Source organism: Brachycentrus maculatus, unplaced genomic scaffold (assembly GCF_059751285.1).
Source record: "Brachycentrus maculatus isolate JH-2025_06_01 unplaced genomic scaffold, ASM5975128v1 h1tg000119l, whole genome shotgun sequence".
NCBI lineage: Eukaryota > Metazoa > Arthropoda > Insecta > Trichoptera > Brachycentridae > Brachycentrus > Brachycentrus maculatus.
This window is the reverse complement of record NW_028280872.1, coordinates 2,288,994-2,310,184: the sequence shown is the minus strand read 5'-3', so window position 1 is coordinate 2,310,184 and position 21,191 is coordinate 2,288,994. Positions and strand designations below refer to the sequence as shown.

Here is a 21,191-nt window from a genome sequence, read left to right as displayed (position 1 = left end):
TATTCTATTTAACTATGACACAGAAACAGCAGATACAGCTAGTTTTAGAATAAAGAACTAAGCTTTAATGGAATTTTTCAGCTGGGATAATATTTTATGCAAATACTTTTGCCATTTCAAAGGTGATATTGCTCGTATTTTGCTTCATTCCGACATTTTTTCAAACATTTTTCCTTTAGAATATACTTTTTCAATTTTACCACGAGAATAATATAATCTTGTTACGCGAAAAATAACATTCCGCGACTGATGTACCTCGGAAAATATTTTAGAAATTTAGGGGTTGTTCGAATGACAAGGGATAAGAAAACTGTGTAAAACGAAAGTAGTGAATTCGTGGGTGACAGAATAAAATGAGGTCGGGTAAATTTGTGACGCAGCAAGTCGTCGCGCTTACGTATATCGCTCACTCCTTTCAAGAACGTCATATATATATAAAATTTCGTCAATTTTCAGTTGTGCATGTTTTCAGAATGCCCAGAAAATGTACTATATCCCAGCAAAAGCGCCATATTTTTAACTTAATATTTACCCGCTACAGGGCAGAAAATGTTGTTTTTGCATTTTGAAGAAAAGGTATTGATTGATTATTTTTTTAAATAAACTATAATTTTTCAAATGGAGAAAAAACCTTCAGGTTTTACCTAAAAAGACCTGTTACACAGTTAAAAGTTCAATAAGTGGCTTGATATTTATTTTTAATACATTGTGTTATATTTTTAAACATTAAAAACGTTCTCCTGAAAAATCAAGTTTTTTGATTTATGACGTTCTTGAAAGGAGTGAGCGATATCTCATCCCTAGATCAAAAGAGTATCAACTCAAAAAAACTGTTTATCCATGGGAGACGAAAAACGTATAGTGATATCGCCTTATGTAAAATAAGTTTTCTGATTTCTTTTATGAGTGTACAATGCATATAAAAGAATATTTTCATTAAAACATTTCATACCAACTAACTAACTAACTATCACGCCGCTTCCCCGAAGGGGTAGGCAGAGAGAATCGAACTCTTTTATTCACCAAAAGGAACATATAGTGATATATTTTGAATAATATTTAAGATGTTGACAAATCGGATAAATTGATAAATCGCTCAATCCTTTTAACAACGTCATATATAAAAAAATCGTCAATTTTCAGTTGTGCATGTTTTCGGAATGCCCAGAAAATGTTCTATATCCCAGCAAAAGCGGCATATTTTTAACTTAATATTGACCCGCTACAGGGCAGATAGTGTTGTTTTTGCATTTTTAAGAAAAGGTATTGTTTTTTTTAATATCTCAAATACTTTTCAAATGGAGAAAAAACAATCAGGTTTTACCTAAAAAGATCTGTTGCACAATAAAAAGTTCAAAAATTGGCTTGATATTTATTTTTAATACATTTCATTATATTTTTTAACTGAAAAACGATCTCCTGGAAAATCTAGTTTTTTGATACATGACGTTGTTGAAAGAAGTGAGCGATATGCGTCTTCGTTTGTAGAATCCGAATAAGTGATTATCTAAAAAAAACATAATTTTTGAGTTGAAACAGTTTTGATCTTGGCGTGCTATATGTTATAATATATTACATGTTGATTCTCGGTTTCTAGCGTGACGTTGACAAAAACGCGAAAACGGAATGATACATTATACGATACTATGTTATGTCAAAATGAAAACATGTTGTGAGATGGAAAGTCTAATAAAGTTGACAGCTAACGAACCAATAAAAACATTTACATACGTAGCCTTCAGAAGCTCGTATTTAATAGCCATCAAAACAGCTTATGTAATTTACCCCATTATTTGTTTAGGTTATACGAGCCACCTTCGCCATAAGCCGACAGAAATGTGTATTCGTTAATTAATTTTCTCCTGCCAACTCGTGACGCCAACTTTCAGGCGACACATTACATATATATATATGATCCATGTAAGTCAATATTACAAAAAATGCGAAATTCTGCGGGTAATATTTATGTTTTAAAGATTTGTCTATCTTTAGATAAAATATTATAAAATAGAAAATTTTCCCATTTTTCTAGAAAATTATTCAGTATTTAAAAAAAAACACCTGGCACAAACCGATAATGACGTCATCTTAATTTTTGACATATCCCGCTCTCTGATTGGCCGATATGGGTCAGAAGGCAAGTTCCATGAATATAGCAGAATTTGAAATACAACACAGTTTTTAAGTATTTTTTAGCTGGGTTTTCAAGTATGAAAATATTTTAAACAATAAAACCCACAATTGGCATTCCGATAGAGTATTTATTTTAAAATCTTATCAAATTGCATCTGGCGGATTTTGAAAGTAGGTGACACATATACACGTATTATTAGTTACTTATGTCTGGACCGATATCACAGTGAAAAGATAACTATTGACTTCATAGTGTAGATATCTTTTACATTTCTGCTAAACTTTTCTTTATTTTAAAACCGGACGTCGATTAGTGTATTGTCAGGAAATTAATGGTATACCATTCAAAAAAATGTGAATGAATATTTGTTTTTTTTTTACGGAGTAGATGTAAAGTTAAAGTTATCTACACTATGAAGTTACAGTGAAAAGATAACTATCGACTTCATAGTGTAGATATCTTTAACATTACTTCTATACTTTTCTTTATTTTAAAACCGGATGTCGATTAGTATTGTCAGGAAATTAATGGTCTACCAAAAGAATGTGAATGAATATTTGTTTTTTTTTACGGAGTAGATGTAAAGTTAAAGTTATCTACACTATGAAGTTAAAGTGTTATCTTCCAAACAAAATTCCAGTCCGGAACGGGGATAATAGGTTTCGATAAAGGATAGAAAACATGGGTTTTAATTATTTTTCCCTCAGTTATAATCTTTTTAACTATAACGCATAATTCTGTATGAAATGTGCTTGATGAAGTATTGTTCGATGGTTTTACCGTTATTCCAATTCACTCTGTTCACAGTGTTGACGTATGCCACAGTGTTTCTCAATTAATTTATCGTGGACGCCAATAAAATCAAGAATTTTACATGAGAGTTTCTGACGGTTTTGCCTTCCCTTTACAAGTAACATTAAGACCCAAAGGACCCATCATACATTCAACTCGATTTGTTTTCCTTAACCAAACGTTGTTATAAGATAAATTTCCTTTCTTTAACTGTTATGCTATCTGACAACTGTCATAGTATGAAGTATTACATTGTCAGAATGATCAAATTTACGGTTTTTAACTAGCTTTACACATAAGCTTATTGCTTTTCATATTCGCCAACACCCCTTTAAAAAAAAACTAAAAAACAGCACGTGTTGTCATACAAGATTAATTATTTAAAGGTTTAAATGTTATTTTTTCAAGAATCACGAATAATTAGGATATTTTTACTATCATTTATCCACACTTTTGTTCCCAAATACTAATTCCGATCACAAATGTCGTAGACGAGGCTTAACTCAATAATGGCAGATAATGTATTTGATTGAAGCATATTACCCGAAATTTGAGTAACATGGGTCTTAATTATGGGTAGAATCGTGAATGTTACAGTTAACAAAGTAAATAAATACCTAAAGCAGCCAATAAAAGGTCACCAATTTTCATCTCAACAGACTTGATATGCACATTGATCTTTAAACAATAACGCGTTTTATGGATTACTATTTATCGTTTTTACGGGCTCTATTGCCTTCTAAACTTCTAGAAGCTATGTGACGAATCTTGATGGATATCTTATATATTGAATCCATTGTGTCTTTTGTATTGTTTTTAGGGATCAATCATATTAATTTATTATTAACTATACATATCCCTTATCATTTTTTAACATATAAATTAAATATGCTATAAATCCTTGTACAAAATAGGCAAATATAATTTTCTAAGGCAACTAATAATTTTTTTAAATATTCTAGGAGGTATGCATAAGCCGCATCCCACAGATTGAGAACCGTAGACATAACTCTTGTTATTTGCTGTAGTATTCCAATAGCGAAGTTCTTGTTTCCTTTTCACAGTTCGCTGTTCACAATTCGCAATTCGTTTGTTTTATCGGCTGATGTGGAAGGCAGCATTTCGCCTAAAGGAGCTGGCTAAAAATAGTACGAGTTTGCCTACTGCTGACAAACTCGGATGATAAATTCTTTACTATTATTGCTGGAAAATTACATTTTAATTACATGCGTCGGAATGATTTTGGATGTTTTATATGTAATAAATGTGCTTACCTAATTTACCTAATTATCTCGGGTTGTGGTCCCCTAGTTAGTATCGCGGACTCTTGAGCCAGAGTTTCTGGGTTCGAACCCACTCTACCACAATTTGATACCTATTTCTAATAATGAGGCTTACAGAAAAAGTATGATGTTGAAGTATTTTTATAAATAATAAAAACCAAAATATTTATCTTTTTAAATAAAATTTATTTGGGGGCGCTGATTACGAATCTTACTTAATCTATGTAGTTAGTTTTCACAACATTTTGAGTGTGTCCAAATACTTGTTCACAAATCTGAGTTTCTCCACTTTGGGGGTAATTTATTTCATTTTTGACATCTAAGAATAGATGAACGAAATATGAAAGTATTTACAGGGCTTGTGACCTGTTAAGAGTTGGTCAAGTGATCACTTCACACACGCGCAACATTCACCATTCTACCCATGACTGCAACTACACGAATCAAATTTTGATTTCATCGTTTTTTTTATTTATTTGGCAGATACCCAGTGAAAGGATGTTTCTGCCAATGTCAAGTATTATATTTTATTTACAAATAAAATAATATTAATAAATTATAAAAAAAATCACAGTTTAAATGCGTTTAGCTTTATCGTTTTAGAAATTATGACCTCAATTCTAGATTAGGTTCAGAAAGAAGGGTGGATCCCGTGTTAAGCTTTTTAGAAAGTTCTCTTACTCTATTGTGAGCAGACACTGAAAGAACGTATGGTTTGCATCCCCTATATCTTGTCCACATTCACAATATGGTGATGTAACGCACTTTATCTTATAGAGATGCATTTCATAGATTTTTAATACAGGAGTTTTCATTGCTCTACAAGAATAATGATATAAGAGTTTCTGCTTAATAAAAAGCTTCTTTACATCTCACCAATAGATGTCTCTAGTGAAGTTCTAGTGATTCAAGAACAAGGTTTCTAAATTGGTTAATATATATAGAACTTCCAAGAATTTGAGTAGTGTGGTTGTCAATAATGGGTAGAATTGGTGAATGTTACACGTGTGTAAAGTGATCACTTAAACCGGCCTATGACGGTCGTCAGCCCCGTAAATGCCCAGACTTCCATATTCTTCTTCATCTTTGATGAGATGTCAAAAAATAATAAGAATAATGACATGAAACACATTAGAAATGTGTGCTTTTGATTTTTTATTTTCCATTTTATCAGACTGAGGCACAGCAACGCGTGACCGGATACAGCTAATAAATTATTTTTTTCAATTTAAATCAACGTTTTAATTGAAGCAAACATGAAAAATATCGAAATGCTTTTTAAATTCGTAATTCCATAAACCAGTAAGGTTAAATACAAGAATCAATATTTAATTTGCTGGTGTTCATAAAAAAACGCATTAATATTTAGGCCTTCACAGACCCTAATAAATTTTAGCAATGTAAGGGATATTGGTTTATCGTTTAATTGATTAGTTTATTCGTATTTTGAGCATTTCATGTTATTTGATTTGGCAAGGATTTTCAACAAGCATTTAATATAAAAGTAATATCTAAAAAAATATATGAAATTGATTGCCTGAGGTATTCACTTTTATATGTCGAAGTTTCAGCTGGTATTGCAGAAACTATAACCAGGGCGATGTGTTAAAGAATATATGTTAAAATTTACATTTTTGACATCTCAACAAAGATGAAAAAAATATGGAAGTCTGGGCATTTGCAGGACTTACGACCATCATAGGCTTTGTTAATTGATCACTTACACACGTGTAACATTCACCAATTCTACCCATGATTGACAATCACACAACTGAATTTTTGGAACTCCTAGATACATATCTCAATATATGTACGAGTTAAAAATAAATCCAAAGCGGAGATAATCAAGATGTGAACAGATATTTAGACACACTCAAAATTTTGTACAAAAAAAACTTTGACGATAATCGTAATCAAAATGCTTCAGTTATAACAATGTTATCGAATTTTGAGGGCAATTTTCGACATATAACATCAAAGTTTTTATTTTTATTTTTTGACTACCATGCGCAGAATGTAATCCTAAAGAGATACACATAAGAAATACATAAAAATAAAAATAAACGTATTTCCTTGTAAAGCTTTCCGTAAGCTTACAAAATAAATTTTTAGAACTTAAAAGTCAAACTTGCATTAGTAAAATTAAGTTGGCTTCCGTCAACGCATAGAGCTGGTCGTCGGGTCACACCCATTTAAAACAAAATACAAATTGGATTTATTTTGTTTTTTTAGAATATGCATTGAATATGTATTGAACCTTTCAATAACGTCTTTCTTTTCAAAATCATATATTTATTTCGAATAAAAAATATTTTTTCAATACGATAAACGGTGTTTAATAAAAAAAACGATTATGGGGTCAAATGTTACCTGGGTTTAAAGAAAATAAAGTTGCCAATAACGAATGCTAGGCCTTAAAATAAAACACACGCCAAACGGTGAAATATCGAAAAAAAATTCTCCTGCGTCATTAAGCCCTTATTTCATCCTAAAATATTGACGGTTCGGTGGGTCTCGTCTGAAGTAATATTCGATTAACAAATACATTACTCAAGTCGTGTTTAATAACGCACCCCCACATTAGGCTCGGGGGATTCGTGAAAAACCTGAAAACTCCACCCGGTAAATAATGAGCCTCCCGTTTCACCGGGGCTCATTTTTTAGCGAGAATTATTGGAAAATTAATCCAATTACAAACACGTTCGTTCGGATGTCAGAAGTTTGAAATACAATATCGTGGGTGATATTGAATTTTAACTGAATTATATATTTTCATCGGTAATTTTGTTAAATGGATAACTGTTGTTGTTTCTTATGTACTTTGCTACGCAAAAGCTGAATAAAACGACAAAAGTAGCCCGCAGGGCTCAGTTTTTTTCAAATTTTACATATTGCTCTTTGGCGCAACAATAGCGTAATTAAACTTTTAGAAATATTACAGGAGATATCATTCGATGTTGTAGCGACGGAAATGGCGCCATTTTACTCAATTCTACAATGACACTCGCGCCATCTCGCAGCATTTCACCACAAAAATCAATTCCGTCCATGTTTCTACTGATGTAAATAGTCTTTACGCACATTTTGCCATATTTAACTTGTTTTTGAAAAAGTGTAATTTTGGTAATACGAAATTAAAAGGTTCACAATGTTTTAAAGTGATTTGTTAAATTTGTTTAACTTAACATGTCGTAGTCGTACAGGAGAAAGTGACCAACTAACAAAACGTAAAATGTTCATAAAATGCCATTTAAGTCACTTTTTCTTGGCAAGAAAATAAACATTAATGCAGTCAGTCATTTTTAACAAGTTAATTAATTATACTTCCAAGTTTAATATTGCTTTGGGTTTTTTTCAGCGCAATATTAAGCTAGTAAGATATCAAATAGTCAATGATCAGGTTTTTGTAAACAATGCACTTGGTCACTATCTCCTGTATGACTACGATTTATTAATCTAAATCAAAATGTAGTTTGAACAATCTGATTTATTCCTGCAATTAAATATTTTCCCGTAAACGTTTCTTTATTATTCGTTTGGTAATTAGTCAATCAACGTATGAGGAGAAAGGTGAAACTTTGTGGTATATAATGAGAAATTTTTGGATTCAATGAATTTTCCAAATACAGCTAAATTACTAGTAAAATTCTCTTACGTATAGATTTACTCCTAGATCCAAGTATAGTATAATGTAGTACCAATCACCTGGACTTTATATTATTTGAAATATAGTCTTATCAATTTTAATCAAGTTGGTTTATTGCTAGGTCTCAACAACCACCTAATAAATTAAACCACCATAATTAAAAGTAAAAATATTTTTTTAATAATATTTAATAATTTTTTTAAAAATCATTATTCTATCCAGAGCTCCCCCTTTGACATACTAATACAACTCTCAAACGAAATTTTACAAGCCAGTTTTCTAATTTAAAAATGCTTTGAGTAATAAATTACTAGCAGTAGGTTTATTGCTAGGTTTCAACAGCGAGCTAAAAAAAATTAAACGATAAATTAATTTCCGGATGTTATTTGAATGTTCCTTTGCCAAGGTTATTCTAATTCGACTTTTAGCGATTCCCAAGGGCGCGTTTTCTTAATTAGTTGTAGAAATATATTAATTAACGATCAGTCGAGCTCTCGAGAACACGCTGCCTTCTCGAGAGAACGGACTTTAATTACAAAGCACCGAATAAGAGGGACGTTTGAGGAGTGGGTAGAGGTGCTTTTGCAGGGCAAATTGGCGTAAATATCCTTCATATATTCATCCTTCGCTATTAACGCTTTCGATTATATATTATTTTTCATGTAATTAAAATGTAACTTTATTTTAAAATCACTATAAATATTTTATTGTGACTTAATAATAATGTCTACCAGTTTCGAAGCTAAACGCTTCTTTATCAAGACTTATTAATACTAAACCACTATCCACTTAATAAAATTTAAAATATTTTGACGGCTAGGCAAAGGAGCTTGGGTAGATCTCAAGTGGCTTTATTTTTTTTTGTGTGTTGATTGTCAGTCACAGTCAAAACGGATCAGGGATGATGAGGGATTAGAAACATATACGTTTCCAATTTCAGTCTTGATAAAGACATTATAATTAAGTTTTAATAAAATATTTACAGTGATTTTAAAACAAAGTTACATTTTCATCATAAAATGGAAAATCACAAGGTTAGTGCTTCAAATATTAATTGTATTGTTTTTCGTTTAATTTTCTTAATGAAGTTTTTAGCCAATATTAAAAAACCCTGTGATTAAAATATAACGAATTAACACTAGCCATTTTGGCTTCACCTTTAATATTATGAAGCCCTTTTGGGTTTAGAAAAAAATAAAAAGCAGGAATTCGTTCTCAAAGAAAATTATAAAATTTTCATTAATATAATACAATGATTATAGATCCAATAAATTATTCTTTTCGCGTGGTTTTCCCAGCTATGGCATTGCTCGTTAGACGTGTTAAATTACCTAATTTTATCTCTTAATGAAATATTAAACGTCCTTTTGTGGCTTCCTTTTTAAACCCGTAAATTTTAATTATATTCTAAATAATACGGGTTCCTTATTATGTTCGCTTATTATATTTTTAACTATTTAATATAAAAGATAGGAAATTGTATTTTTTCCGAAAAGAAGGAGTGAAAATGAAAGGCCCATTTCGAAGGAAGAAAGATCTTTTTACATCTTTTCATTTATGGAAAAGAATAAGTGTTGCCTCTAAGAAAAATTAATTACCATAAAAAACATATTATAACATGTTCGGGAAAATGAACGATGTTTTTATTTAATATACCGCAAATATGGACATATGATTAAAAAAGCATAGGAAAAAACTTTGTTTATTCGCTTTTAAAACTCGTTGTACCTAATATATTAAAATTCGACTTTTATAAATCTACTTTTATGTAAATCTATTATACATTTCGGGCAAATACAAATATATTATATGGAGAAAATAAGAATCCATGTTAGGAATACTGTTTGTTAGAAAATGAGATATACTTTGAGTATCGTCACATTTAAAATTACAAGAACTATCAATAAGTGTTATTTTTTGTAGATGGATTTATTATTTACCTTGCTTATTATACACAAGGTTTATAGATTATCAAGAGGATTTTTGTCTAACTTTATAAAATACGTTATTATTTAAATCTGTATGGGAAACAGGAGGGATGATATAGTGGGGGCCAATCAAGAACATCTCATTTTTGAGATCAAGAACATCGCATTAGATAATTTTTGTAAAAAAATATAAAAATGAAAATGACTAACCATAGAGTCAATGCTTGAAATATCTACTGGGAGCCTATCAGGAACTTATGAGTGTTTTTAAATTACGATATATTTATAAATATATAAAAAAAAAACATGTTGAAACAAATGACATTAGATAATGAGTAAAATTGATAGATACCTTTAGTTTCGAAGGTTAGTTAATATAATTTTTAAGATATTAACACTGCAACTAATGAACAATATAAGAAAAGCCTGGTTGTAGTCTCGTGAGTATGAAATTGAAGTATTTGTGTATTTAAATAATAACCCAAATTGTTGTCAGATTTTGTAGGTCAAATTGTGCAAAGAATGAAACCTTTGGTTTCAGATTTGGCTGTCGGATGCTTACCTAGCCACTTGGCGGGAGGAGACATGGTGTAGAGCTCCGTGGGGGGCGTGTAGGCGGTCGTCGGCGGCACGGAGGCCTCCAGGATGGGCGGCGCGCCCCCGAGAGCCCCCAGAGCCCCCATCACCAGCCCCAGTAGGGCCACCCAACTCCCGGACATGCCCACTGTCAGCTGTACCTGCCGATAAAATAAAATCATTGTTTATTAAAACGATTCGATTCACCACAATAGAAAAATGAATAGAAAAAAAATATTTTCAACATTTTGAGTGTGTCCAAATACATCGTTCACTCCTTTCAACAACGTCATATATAAAAAATCAACAATTTTCAGCTGTGCATGTTTTCGGAATGCCCAGAAAATGTACTATATCCCAAGCAAGCATCTGTTGCATGGTAAAAAGTTCAATAAGTGGGTTGATATTTATTTTGAATACATTTCATTACATTTTTAAACATTAAAAACGATCTCCTGAAAAATATTTTTTTTTGATATATGACGTTGTTCAAAGGAGCGAGCGACATGTTCACAAATCTGGGTTATCTCCTAATTGGAGATATGAAAATAGATGAAAAAAATATGGAAGTCAAGCTATCGAACAGATTAGCCATGATATGTCGTAATCCCTGTAAATACCCACACCCTTAAATTCTTAACAATTATTAATATTATTATTATATCGGATACTAGATTATTTACCCTACATATATAAAAAAAACTTGATTTTTCAGGATATTGTTTTTATAGTTTAAAAATATAATACAATATTAAATAATATTAAATATAAAATAAATATCAAGCTGCTTATTGAACTTTTTACTGTCCAACACATCTTTTTAGGTAAAATCTGAATGTTTTTTCTACATTTGAAAAAGTTTTGAACACAATCCCTTTTCTTTAAAATGCAACATCAACACTTTTTGTCCTGTAGCGGGTTGATATTAAGTTAAAAATATGCTACTTTTGCTGGGATATAGTACATTATTTGGGCATTCCGAAAACACACACAACTGAAAATTGACGATTTTTGGTAAATGACGTTGTTGAAAGGAGTGAGCGATATGAGATGTCAATTTTAAAGGTGTCAACTTGATATGAATCATGTATTATTCTTCCCTTATTCTTTTTCATCTATGTTGAGATGTCGACATGCTATTTATAAACGAGTATATAGATTTGAAGAAATATTTTTGTTTGATTTTAATTTTTTTATTTAAAGAAAAATATTTGAGTTTTTATTATTTACAAAAATCGTTCAATTTCTGTGAGCTTAGCGACTCAATATTTGAAATAGGTATCAAATTTTGGTAAAGTGGGTTCGAACCGAGAAACTCCGGCTTAAGAGTCCGCGACACCAGCCACGGGACCACAACCCGACACAGATTTTGTGCAGTTATACAATATATTTATCTATGCTGATGTATTTTATGACAAACAGCTTCGACGTTTTACATTGCGTAACGCCGGAAAATATGGTGTGACGCAAATTGCGCGAAATAGACGCAGGTTATGTAAATTGATTCCATTCGGAGGCATTCGAGCGCAAAATGGAGATATACATTTCTCTCCCGGAATTGAGATTCGTGCTGATTTCACGATTGAAAATGTACGATAATATTAATTGTGACGTCTGGCGAGAGGAGATATTTTCACTTAAGAATATTTTGCGAATATAAATTGCGCATCTCTGTTAAACGCGTCGTGCATACTGGAGAAAATATTCATGTTTCTGTTATTTTAACTTCTTCTCTATAAAACCTATTTTTTTCAATGCAAAAACGGTGTTTTAAGAAAAAATTTAATTTCGTAAAATGCTACCTGGATTTCGAGAAAATTTGTTGCGACTTAACGAATGCTGGATCTAAATATTAATAAATACAATAACACCAAAAAATACGTTTGCATATGTTCATGGAAGAAATGAGGATAGAGAAAGATTATGAATAATTAAAAAAAAAAGAAATTGAAAAGAATTTCTTTGTCTAGGATAATCTTACACATTTACTGTTACTTTATTTTTTATTAATGAATAATTGCTGTGATGGTTAGTTCGTTGGTTTTTATTTGAATATCGTTTTTGTTAACTGTCAAATTATGGTAAACTGAAGAGAAAAATCGAATAATTAATATTTAGTTTGCGGTTATGAAAGTTTTGTGTAAACGTGGCTTCGATATTTACGTTGTGGTTTTAGTTTCGCGAACACAAATTTCAGTGGGCTAAACAAAACATATTGAATACGAGAGAAGGCAATAAATGTTAACGTGGCTAACAAAACTAATTACAACCAACTGCCAACTTGAATATACGTAGTTCTATACATTCGTATGCCCACATAAGGAGCACTGGTAAGGTGCGAGTACAGTAAAACCTCGATATAGCGTACCTTTATTCGACGAACTTCGGACGAAAATCCGTTCAAAAGAAAAAGAATTCAAAACATCCTGTTAATATTATACATACTTGATTCGAAATCAAATAGTTACGTCACTTCACGACACATACCATGATTCAAAAAATAATATTAACATATTTTAATTTTTTTATTGGTCAGGTTAGGAGTCGTAACAATCAGCGGGTATGTATGAGGAGATGCATGAACGTTGAAGAGGTGAAGAATGTTTGCAAAGACAGAGTGGTGTGTTGCTCTATTCTATCTGGCTACCCCTGCGGGGAAGCGGCGTGATGGTTATTTAGTTAGTTTAAACATATTTTGAAATAACGGATTTTCGGTTTTAACGGATACCCACTCCCCCCAATTAGTCCGCTATATCGAGGTATTACTGTACCTACATTGAAACCTTTAACCACATTTCCAGATCTGATACAGAAGCATCTAGGTACATATCCTGACAGACCTCTTCTGCAGAGCAATTTTAATCCATGAACCAGAGAGGACGGAACGCCACACTCGTCTGAAATGTGTTGGTTTTGTTTATTTTAAAAAAATCTTTTTTTACATTCTTTTTTTGTTTCAGTCTTGTTAACCTTAATCACCAGGAATATTATAAATCGCTCACTCCTTTCAAGAACGTCATAAATCAAAAATCATCGATTTTCAGTTGAGCATGTTTTCGGAATGCCCAGAAAATGTACCATGTCCCAGCAAAAGAGGGATATTTTTAACTCAATATTTACCCACTACAGGGCAGAAAATTTTGTTTTTTGCATTTTGAAGAAAAGGTATTGTTCAATTATTTTTTTAATGCGCTAAATATTTTTCGAATGGAGAAAAAATCTTCAGGTTTTACCTAAAAAGATCTGTTGCACAGTAAAAAAGTTCAATAAGTGGCTTGATATTTATTTTTAATACATTGTGTTATATTTTTAAATTTTAAAAACGTTCACCTGAAAATAAAGTTTTTTGATTTACGACGTTTTTGAAAGGAGTGAGCAATATGTGATTTATATATATATATATATATATATATATATATATATATATATTTAATATGTTTTTAAATACATATGATGCAAAACCACATGCTTCATTAGGTGCAGATAAGGGTTAAAAGAAGAAGATTTCTTTAAGCACCCTGTATATTTACTACCCTTATATAACACAAAATCTTTATCTGCAAATTTTAACAAGAAAAGTTTTAATCAATATTTCATTTACATGATATTATATTTTCTTGGAGTCTTCGTCAGCCGAACAAATCAGGACAAACTTTTGCGCCATATTTACAACTCGCAGCCCTTATTTTAAATGACTCATTTTGCGTGAAAAGACAGCCAGGGGTGTATTTTGCGTCGAGTAAACCTTTCCCTTACGGCGTTGAAAAATTCCGCGTGAACCGGTGATATGCATTTTGTACATCAAATCAAAATGTGGTTTAAAAACGGGAAAAATGTTATATTCCTAAATAATAATAAAAAAATGTAAATGCTCTATATGACTTATTCTTCTTCATCTTTGTTGAGATTGAAACAAATAATAGACGAAATAACTCCTACAATTGGAGATAATCCAGATTTGTGAACTTGTTTGGACACATTAACCTTAGATAACTTAACTATATTTGTAGATACATAGTAACTAAACATCCTTCAGGCGGACTACGCAATTAAAAACGTGAAAATTATCCAAAGTATTTCTTAAATACAGGGTGTCCATGCTGCGAGAGCAAAGCTTCAAGGGGGTGGTTGGAGATGCCGAGAAACGCAAAAAATCGTTCTACAGGGGAAATTTGAGATTTAAAAATAAATAAATTAGTGGAGTTTAATATTTTAATGTACTGAAATGGCGAACATGCGCACGTGTTGATTCCTGTAACTTTTTTGTCGTGAGTGGGATTGATTTCAAACTTTTAATATTTTGATGCAAAATTTAACAATAAATAATTTAAAAATAAAAAAATTAAAAAATAATTATTTTTAGATATTTCAACTTTAAGTTCAAAATGTAAGAATTTTTTTTTCTACTTTGAAGCTAAATAACTTCAGTTTAGTATGGCGTCGATCAACAAATGATATAACAAAATTAAGGTACAATAACTACCTATCGAATTCAGTTCAATTAAAGTTTTTAAAATGAACAGTTTTTCAGATAAAATCAAATTTCCAATAGTGTTAAAAATAAAAAAAATAAAACTTAAACACCCTGTAACTCTTTAACAGTGCATTTTAGACCCCCCCCTGTGGAACGATTTTTTGCGTTTCTCGGCATCCCCAACCACCCCCTTGAAGCTTTGTTCTCGCAGCATGGACACCCTGTATAGTAACTGGTTACATGACACATAAGTTTAGTTTATTAGAAATAAACGTAGGAGACATTTACCAATAAATCACTATTCCGTTAACAAAGCCAGACGGGTGTGGGGTGCAGGGATGTATGTACACTTTTTCGGAAAAGGGCGTCGTCGCGTGGACGAATCTTTAGTTATCTAGGATTAAAATGTAGTAAATACATCACTCACTCCTTTCAACAACGTCATATATCAAAAACCGTCAACTTTCAGTTGTGCATGTTTTCGGAATCTTTCCAGAAAATTTACTATATCCCAGCAAAAGTGGCATATTTTTTACTTAATATTTACCCGCTACAGGGCAAAAAGTGTTGTTTTTGCATTATGAAGAAAAGGTATTGTTTAATTATTTAAAAAAAAACATATTTTTCAAATGGAAAAAAAACATTCAGGTTTTACCTTAAAAGATCTGTTGCCCAGTAAAAAAGTTCAATAAGTGGCTTGATATTTATTTTCAATACATTTCATTACATTTTTAAACTTTAAAAACGATCTCCTGAAAAATCAAGTTTTTTGAAATATGACGTTGTTGAAAAGAGTGAGCGACATATCACAGGGAGGGGAAGGTAAAAAATGTGAATTGTTTTTCACGAGGTGAAGGGGGCGAATTTGCCTGAAGAGGTTGGCAATGCTGCAGTATAATTAACCCCTACATACATTATTCACCCCTGCAGACAATCAGACGCCCAAACAGATGTACTAAATCGTATAAATTCCTACGTTTATTACCTTCATTATGGTGACAAATTAACCGGACGCTGAAAATAATTCCAGCCATGTCTGAACGAAAAGGCTTGTATGATCATTTTGGGCTTATACCAGAAAAATATTTTTTTAAGCCTCATTTACTAGTGATTTAAGCTCTAATAAAAACAAAATACATTGTAATAAAAATAAATAAATGATATAAGAGGAGAAAGAGATAATAATAATAATAATAATAAAACCCTTATCCGCACCGCAATGGTGTATAGGGCACTGTGTCATATAAACGCAGTCTTATCTTGATCGTTTTTACACATGAAGTAAAGGTGATCAGTTCTCCGCTTCAGGTACCAGTCTAGGGTAATATTAAATAAATATTAGAGTGAAAAAATCACTTATATTTATTTTACCCCCCTTGGGAATCGAACCCGGGACCTCCAGAACGGTAGCCGAGCGTGCTGACCATTACACTACGGAGGCGGAGATGGAGATAGGAGGAAAAAAACAATAAGAATAATAAACTGATTATTTTATGACATCTCATCAAAGATGAAGAAGAATATGGAGGTCTGGGCATTTACAGGGCTGACGACCGTCATAGGCTGGTTTAAGTGATCACTTTACACACGTGTAACATTCACCAATTCTACCCATTATTGACAACCACACTACTCAAATTCTTTAAGTTCTATATATATGAACCTATTTAGAAACCTTGTTCTTGAATCACTAGAACTTCACTAGAGACATCTATTGGTGAGATGAAAATAAGATATTTTTACTGAGCAGAAATTCTCATATTAGTATGTGAGGTCCGAATCATGGATTATAATAACATACATGAGAGACACCAGAAAATATCATTTTCATTTTTATTATTTTAGCCTATAATTTGACCAGTTAATTTATTTACAACATTTTGAGTGTGTCTAAATACTTGTTCACAAATCTGGATTATTTGGAGATAATCCAGATTTGTGAACAAGTATTTGGATACATTTAAAATGTTGATAATAAACTGACATTAAGAAATATATAAAATAAACTAACACTCTCCTTATCATTCGTCGTTCACTTAGTGTTATACCACTTTAATAAATGCAGATTCATTACCAACGGTTTCGGAATAATCATTCCATCATCAGGTCATTCAAATAAAATTATTACGGTCTGACATTTACACAAAAAAACATTTTGAACGAGAGAAAGAAGACAAATGAATCACAATGGGAATATTTTTAAAAATGGAATTAAAAATTTGCTTTTATAATTTAGCTTCAAATCCACTTTTTAAAATATTTTCAGCATCTTTAATTGCGTTGAGTATTTTTTTTGTTATTTAGCAGATATCTTCATGAAATGTCCATACCTATGTAAGATTCTCTCCAATTATTTTACATACTAGGAGACGCCTGAAACATGATATTTCATTTTTATTAAAGTAATTATTTGACCCATATTTGATTTTTAGACGCATTCAAAATATTGTGAAAAGTATCTAACTAACTAACCATCACGCCGCTTTCCCGCAGGCGTAGGCAGAGAGAATAGAAAGCCACACTACAACTCTGTCTTTGCAAACATTCTTCGCCCCTTCCAAATTTCATCTCCTCATACATTTTATGAATATTCTTTATAATTAAATACAATAATACACTTTTAAACGTTAAAATATTTACAAACCCTTCTACACTATGTTTCACGAGTATATTTCTATGCAAAATGCTAGTAAAATTATTTAGGAGAATCTCTAGAAACAAGCCTTGTTTTCTGAAATTAAGATTTTGCAAAATTAAGTAAGCGAGTGAATTTAAAATTAAAATGAATTTCGTACAATTTTTCCCGAAATTAGGGATGTTGTCGGATCGTAAAAATACTACATTACAAAGCTTTTACTTTTTTACAATGCAAATTTTACGATTTTTCAAAGATATATGTAAAGGTAGATGTACACCGTGAAATAAGGAACAACGTTATGGGTTGCCGTTTTATGATATTTTGTAACGAACCTCTTTAAATATTTTAATAACCATCATTACATCCGATGTAAGTTGCGGATCCTGAAAAAAAACTAAATCCAATAACATACTCATAACTACGGTATATTTCTCGTTATGTTTCATCATAAACGTCACATACTGGACCTAATAAATTCTTCAAACCTTTAAACATAAATTTTAGTGTCGGTATGCTGCGTTTCATCCTCTTTTCTTACCTACCCAAAAATAAACTTAGAATGATGAATCTTAGAATAATAAAACCCTTATCCGTTCCCCAATGGTGCATAGGGCACTGTGTCATATAAACGCAGTGTTATCTAGATCGTTTACACACGAAGGAAAGGTGATCAGCCCTCCGCTTCAGGTACCAGTCCATGTTAATATTGAATAAATATTACAGTGAAAAAATCACTTATATTTATTTTACACCCCTCGGGAATCGAACCCAGGACCTCCAGAACGGTAGCCGAGCGTGCTGACCATTACACTACGGAGGCGGACATCTAAGAATACGGATACAAAAAAGGTCTCCTAGGAGCTGCTCTATCAAAACTCGCTTTTCAGAGTAAGTCGCCATTTTTATACATAAAGACTTGTAGAACTTAGTTTTGAAGCATAATAATTATACCAATCCAATTCAAAGTAAGTACTCAATTTAAAGGAAATTTGAATTTTGTCGTACTTTGTAATTTGTATTACACTTTGAGAACTTCAAAACCCTCATCCTCACCCAACGGTGCACGGGGCACTGAATCATATAAACGCAGTGTGTCTTGATCGTTGACACGTGAAGGAAAGGTGGTCAGCCCTCCGCCTCCGGTACCAGTCCAGGGTAATATTGAATAAATATTACAATTAAAAATTATTTTATTTATTTGACCCCACTGGGAATCGAGCCCGGAACTTTCAATACGATAGCCGAGCTTGCTGACCATAAAACATGTGGTAATATGATTTTAAAAAATCATATATTTTTTAAAGTCCTTAATATTCAATAATCGTTTTCTTTTCAAAAACACATAGTTGTTTCGACGAAAAACTATTTGTTTCAATATAAAAACGACGTTTAAGGAAAAATTCAATTATGTCACTGAATGTTTTCAACATTTTGAGTGTGTCCAAATAATTGTTCATAAATCAGGATTATCTATAATTAGGGGTTATTTTTTACATATTTGTTTAAAAAAAAAACACCTTTAATATTAACGTTGATCCCACCTGGAAATACATCTAACAAACTAAGGAAAAATAAACCCCTTGGGGCAAAAAGCAGCCACAACAATATTTATTTGATAAAAATACCTGAGTGGAAAGAAAAAAAATTAGGCAAATAAAAAAATACATACCTTACGTTTATTTAAAAGAATTTTAATAAAGGAAGCCGACAAGTCGATGTTACAAACAGGAAATTAAGAATAAGATATCTTTTCAAGAAATAAGCCTGTTTTACACGTTTCAGATTACAAAAGCAAAAAAGATGTACCTACAGACCATTATAAAGGGATGAATGGTATGTTTGAACTTTGAGAATACGTATTAAGTCCTCCCTTGTACAATTTATAATCCCCTAACAAGACGGCAATCAAAGTTCACTCTGGCGAGGTAGAAGGCAAGAGGTAAGACAAGGGATGGGATGTTTAGGGGAGGAAGATAATGTTGTTATAATTAACAAAGTTTTCAGCAGCTTGCCAATAAAACAGACCGATTCGCGTGGTTAGTTTCCACCGACTGAAAATTACGTGGTTTGTGGCGCAAGGATATAAAATAGATGATTAATTTTTAAAAAATATTTTGTTTCCGTGGTCGTTTATTGTATAAGATAACTGCAGAAAAGATTGAAGCATTGGTATTAGTATGAATACCAAGTTTAAAGGATATAGCGAATACGAGTATATTTGTCATTAATTAATTCATTAAAAATATAGTCGCCATATCGAAAAGTTAATTAATAACACGTTTTGGTGATATTTATCCATTTTTAACTTCAGTTTTACTTGGTAAATACCGCTATTTCTAATATTTTTTATCATTTATAAATATGTATGTGTTTTTATTATTTACAAAAATACTTCAATTTCATACTATTTCTGTGAGCCTAAGCGGCTCATTATTAAAAATAGGTATTGAGTTATGGTAGAGTGGGTTCGAACCCAGAAATTCTGACTCAAGAGTCCACGACACTAACCTTTAGTGCTTTAAATTATGTATACTAAATTTATTATCATCCAATTTTTAGAGATCTCTCAGTTTGGCCAATGTATTTTCTATCGCAGTCTCTACAAGAAATTTCATGTACACCGCATGTCTCTAATATGATTACTTTTGTTTTAAATAATCAACATGTCATTCCACGAAGTCAATACCGAATCAATAAATAATCAAACAAATGTAATTGCAAAAAAAAAACAAACAAAAAACCGAAACTCCAAAGCTGACTGTTTCAAAAAGTGTAAATTGGGCTTGAAACGTAGTAGATTCAACGCGAATGCAACTGACAATTTCAAAAGAGCAGATCGAATCTTCCCAGCGTGCATTGTCCATTTGTATAGCGGCACTGAATCGCAGAAACTGTCAGCAGTGCCAGTGCAGTGCAGCTCGACCCGGCTGCAGCAACCCTTAATAATTCACCCCCCATTGTGGGGCTGCAGTCGCATTGTCTCTGCCGCCGACGGGCGCGCAATTATTCAGGCTGAGTGTTCTCATCCCGGAGGCTATTTGCAGAGCTTTGTGGATAAACTCCGGACAGAAATATCTACGACTCGGAATTCAGACGGGGTCAACCAGAATCTTATTCGGGCACTTGTTACAAACTTGCTTTGGCATTCATGTTCTCCTGGTATCTTTTTGACGATGCTCCAGATAATTGTGTGGTGAATTGAAAACAATAACAAAAATGTGGAAATGTTTGATTTTTTTTCGATGTATACGTGTTTTGATTTGGAAAATTAGTTACATATTTTTTGGACACAAAAATGAAGAAGAATATGGAAGTCTGGGCATTTGCTGGGTCTATGATCTGTCATGGGCTCGGTTAGTGATCACTTCACACACGTGTAACATTCACCAATTCTAGAATATCTAGGAGTTCCAAAAATTCAGTAATGTGATTGTCAATCATGGGTATTATTAGTGAATACAACACGTGTGTAAAGTGTAATCACTTAAGCAAGCCTATGGTGGTCCTAAGCCATGTAAATGCCCACACATCCAAAAACATCATCAATGTTGAGATGTCAACAAAATGTAAAAAATAACAAGTATTTGGACACACTCGAAATGAGTATTTATTGCGGTAAAAAAAATCATTTTGTTGGTCAACATGTGGGTTTTTTTCACCGATCAAGTGAAAATAATGTATCAATTCGGTGAGCATGCACGATTTCCATACATCTTGACA

The 21,191-nt window shown here is 32.0% G+C and overlaps 1 protein-coding gene across 2 annotated transcripts in view; it reads right to left on the bottom strand.

The window, feature by feature from the left end:
* LOC148309653 (uncharacterized protein CG3556) overlaps nucleotides 1-21,191 on the bottom strand; it is an 82,255-nt gene that overhangs the window by 24,892 nt on the left and 36,172 nt on the right. Inside the window, exon 2 of one of the 2 annotated variants that reach the window (XM_088259613.1) lies at nucleotides 10,346-10,520. In XM_088259613.1, the coding sequence (XP_088115739.1) occupies nucleotides 10,346-10,502 (157 nt within the window). In that variant the 5' untranslated portion in view covers nucleotides 10,503-10,520. The remainder of the gene's footprint in view (nucleotides 1-10,345; nucleotides 10,521-21,191) is intronic. The other variant, XM_088259614.1, reaches the window with a different exon arrangement.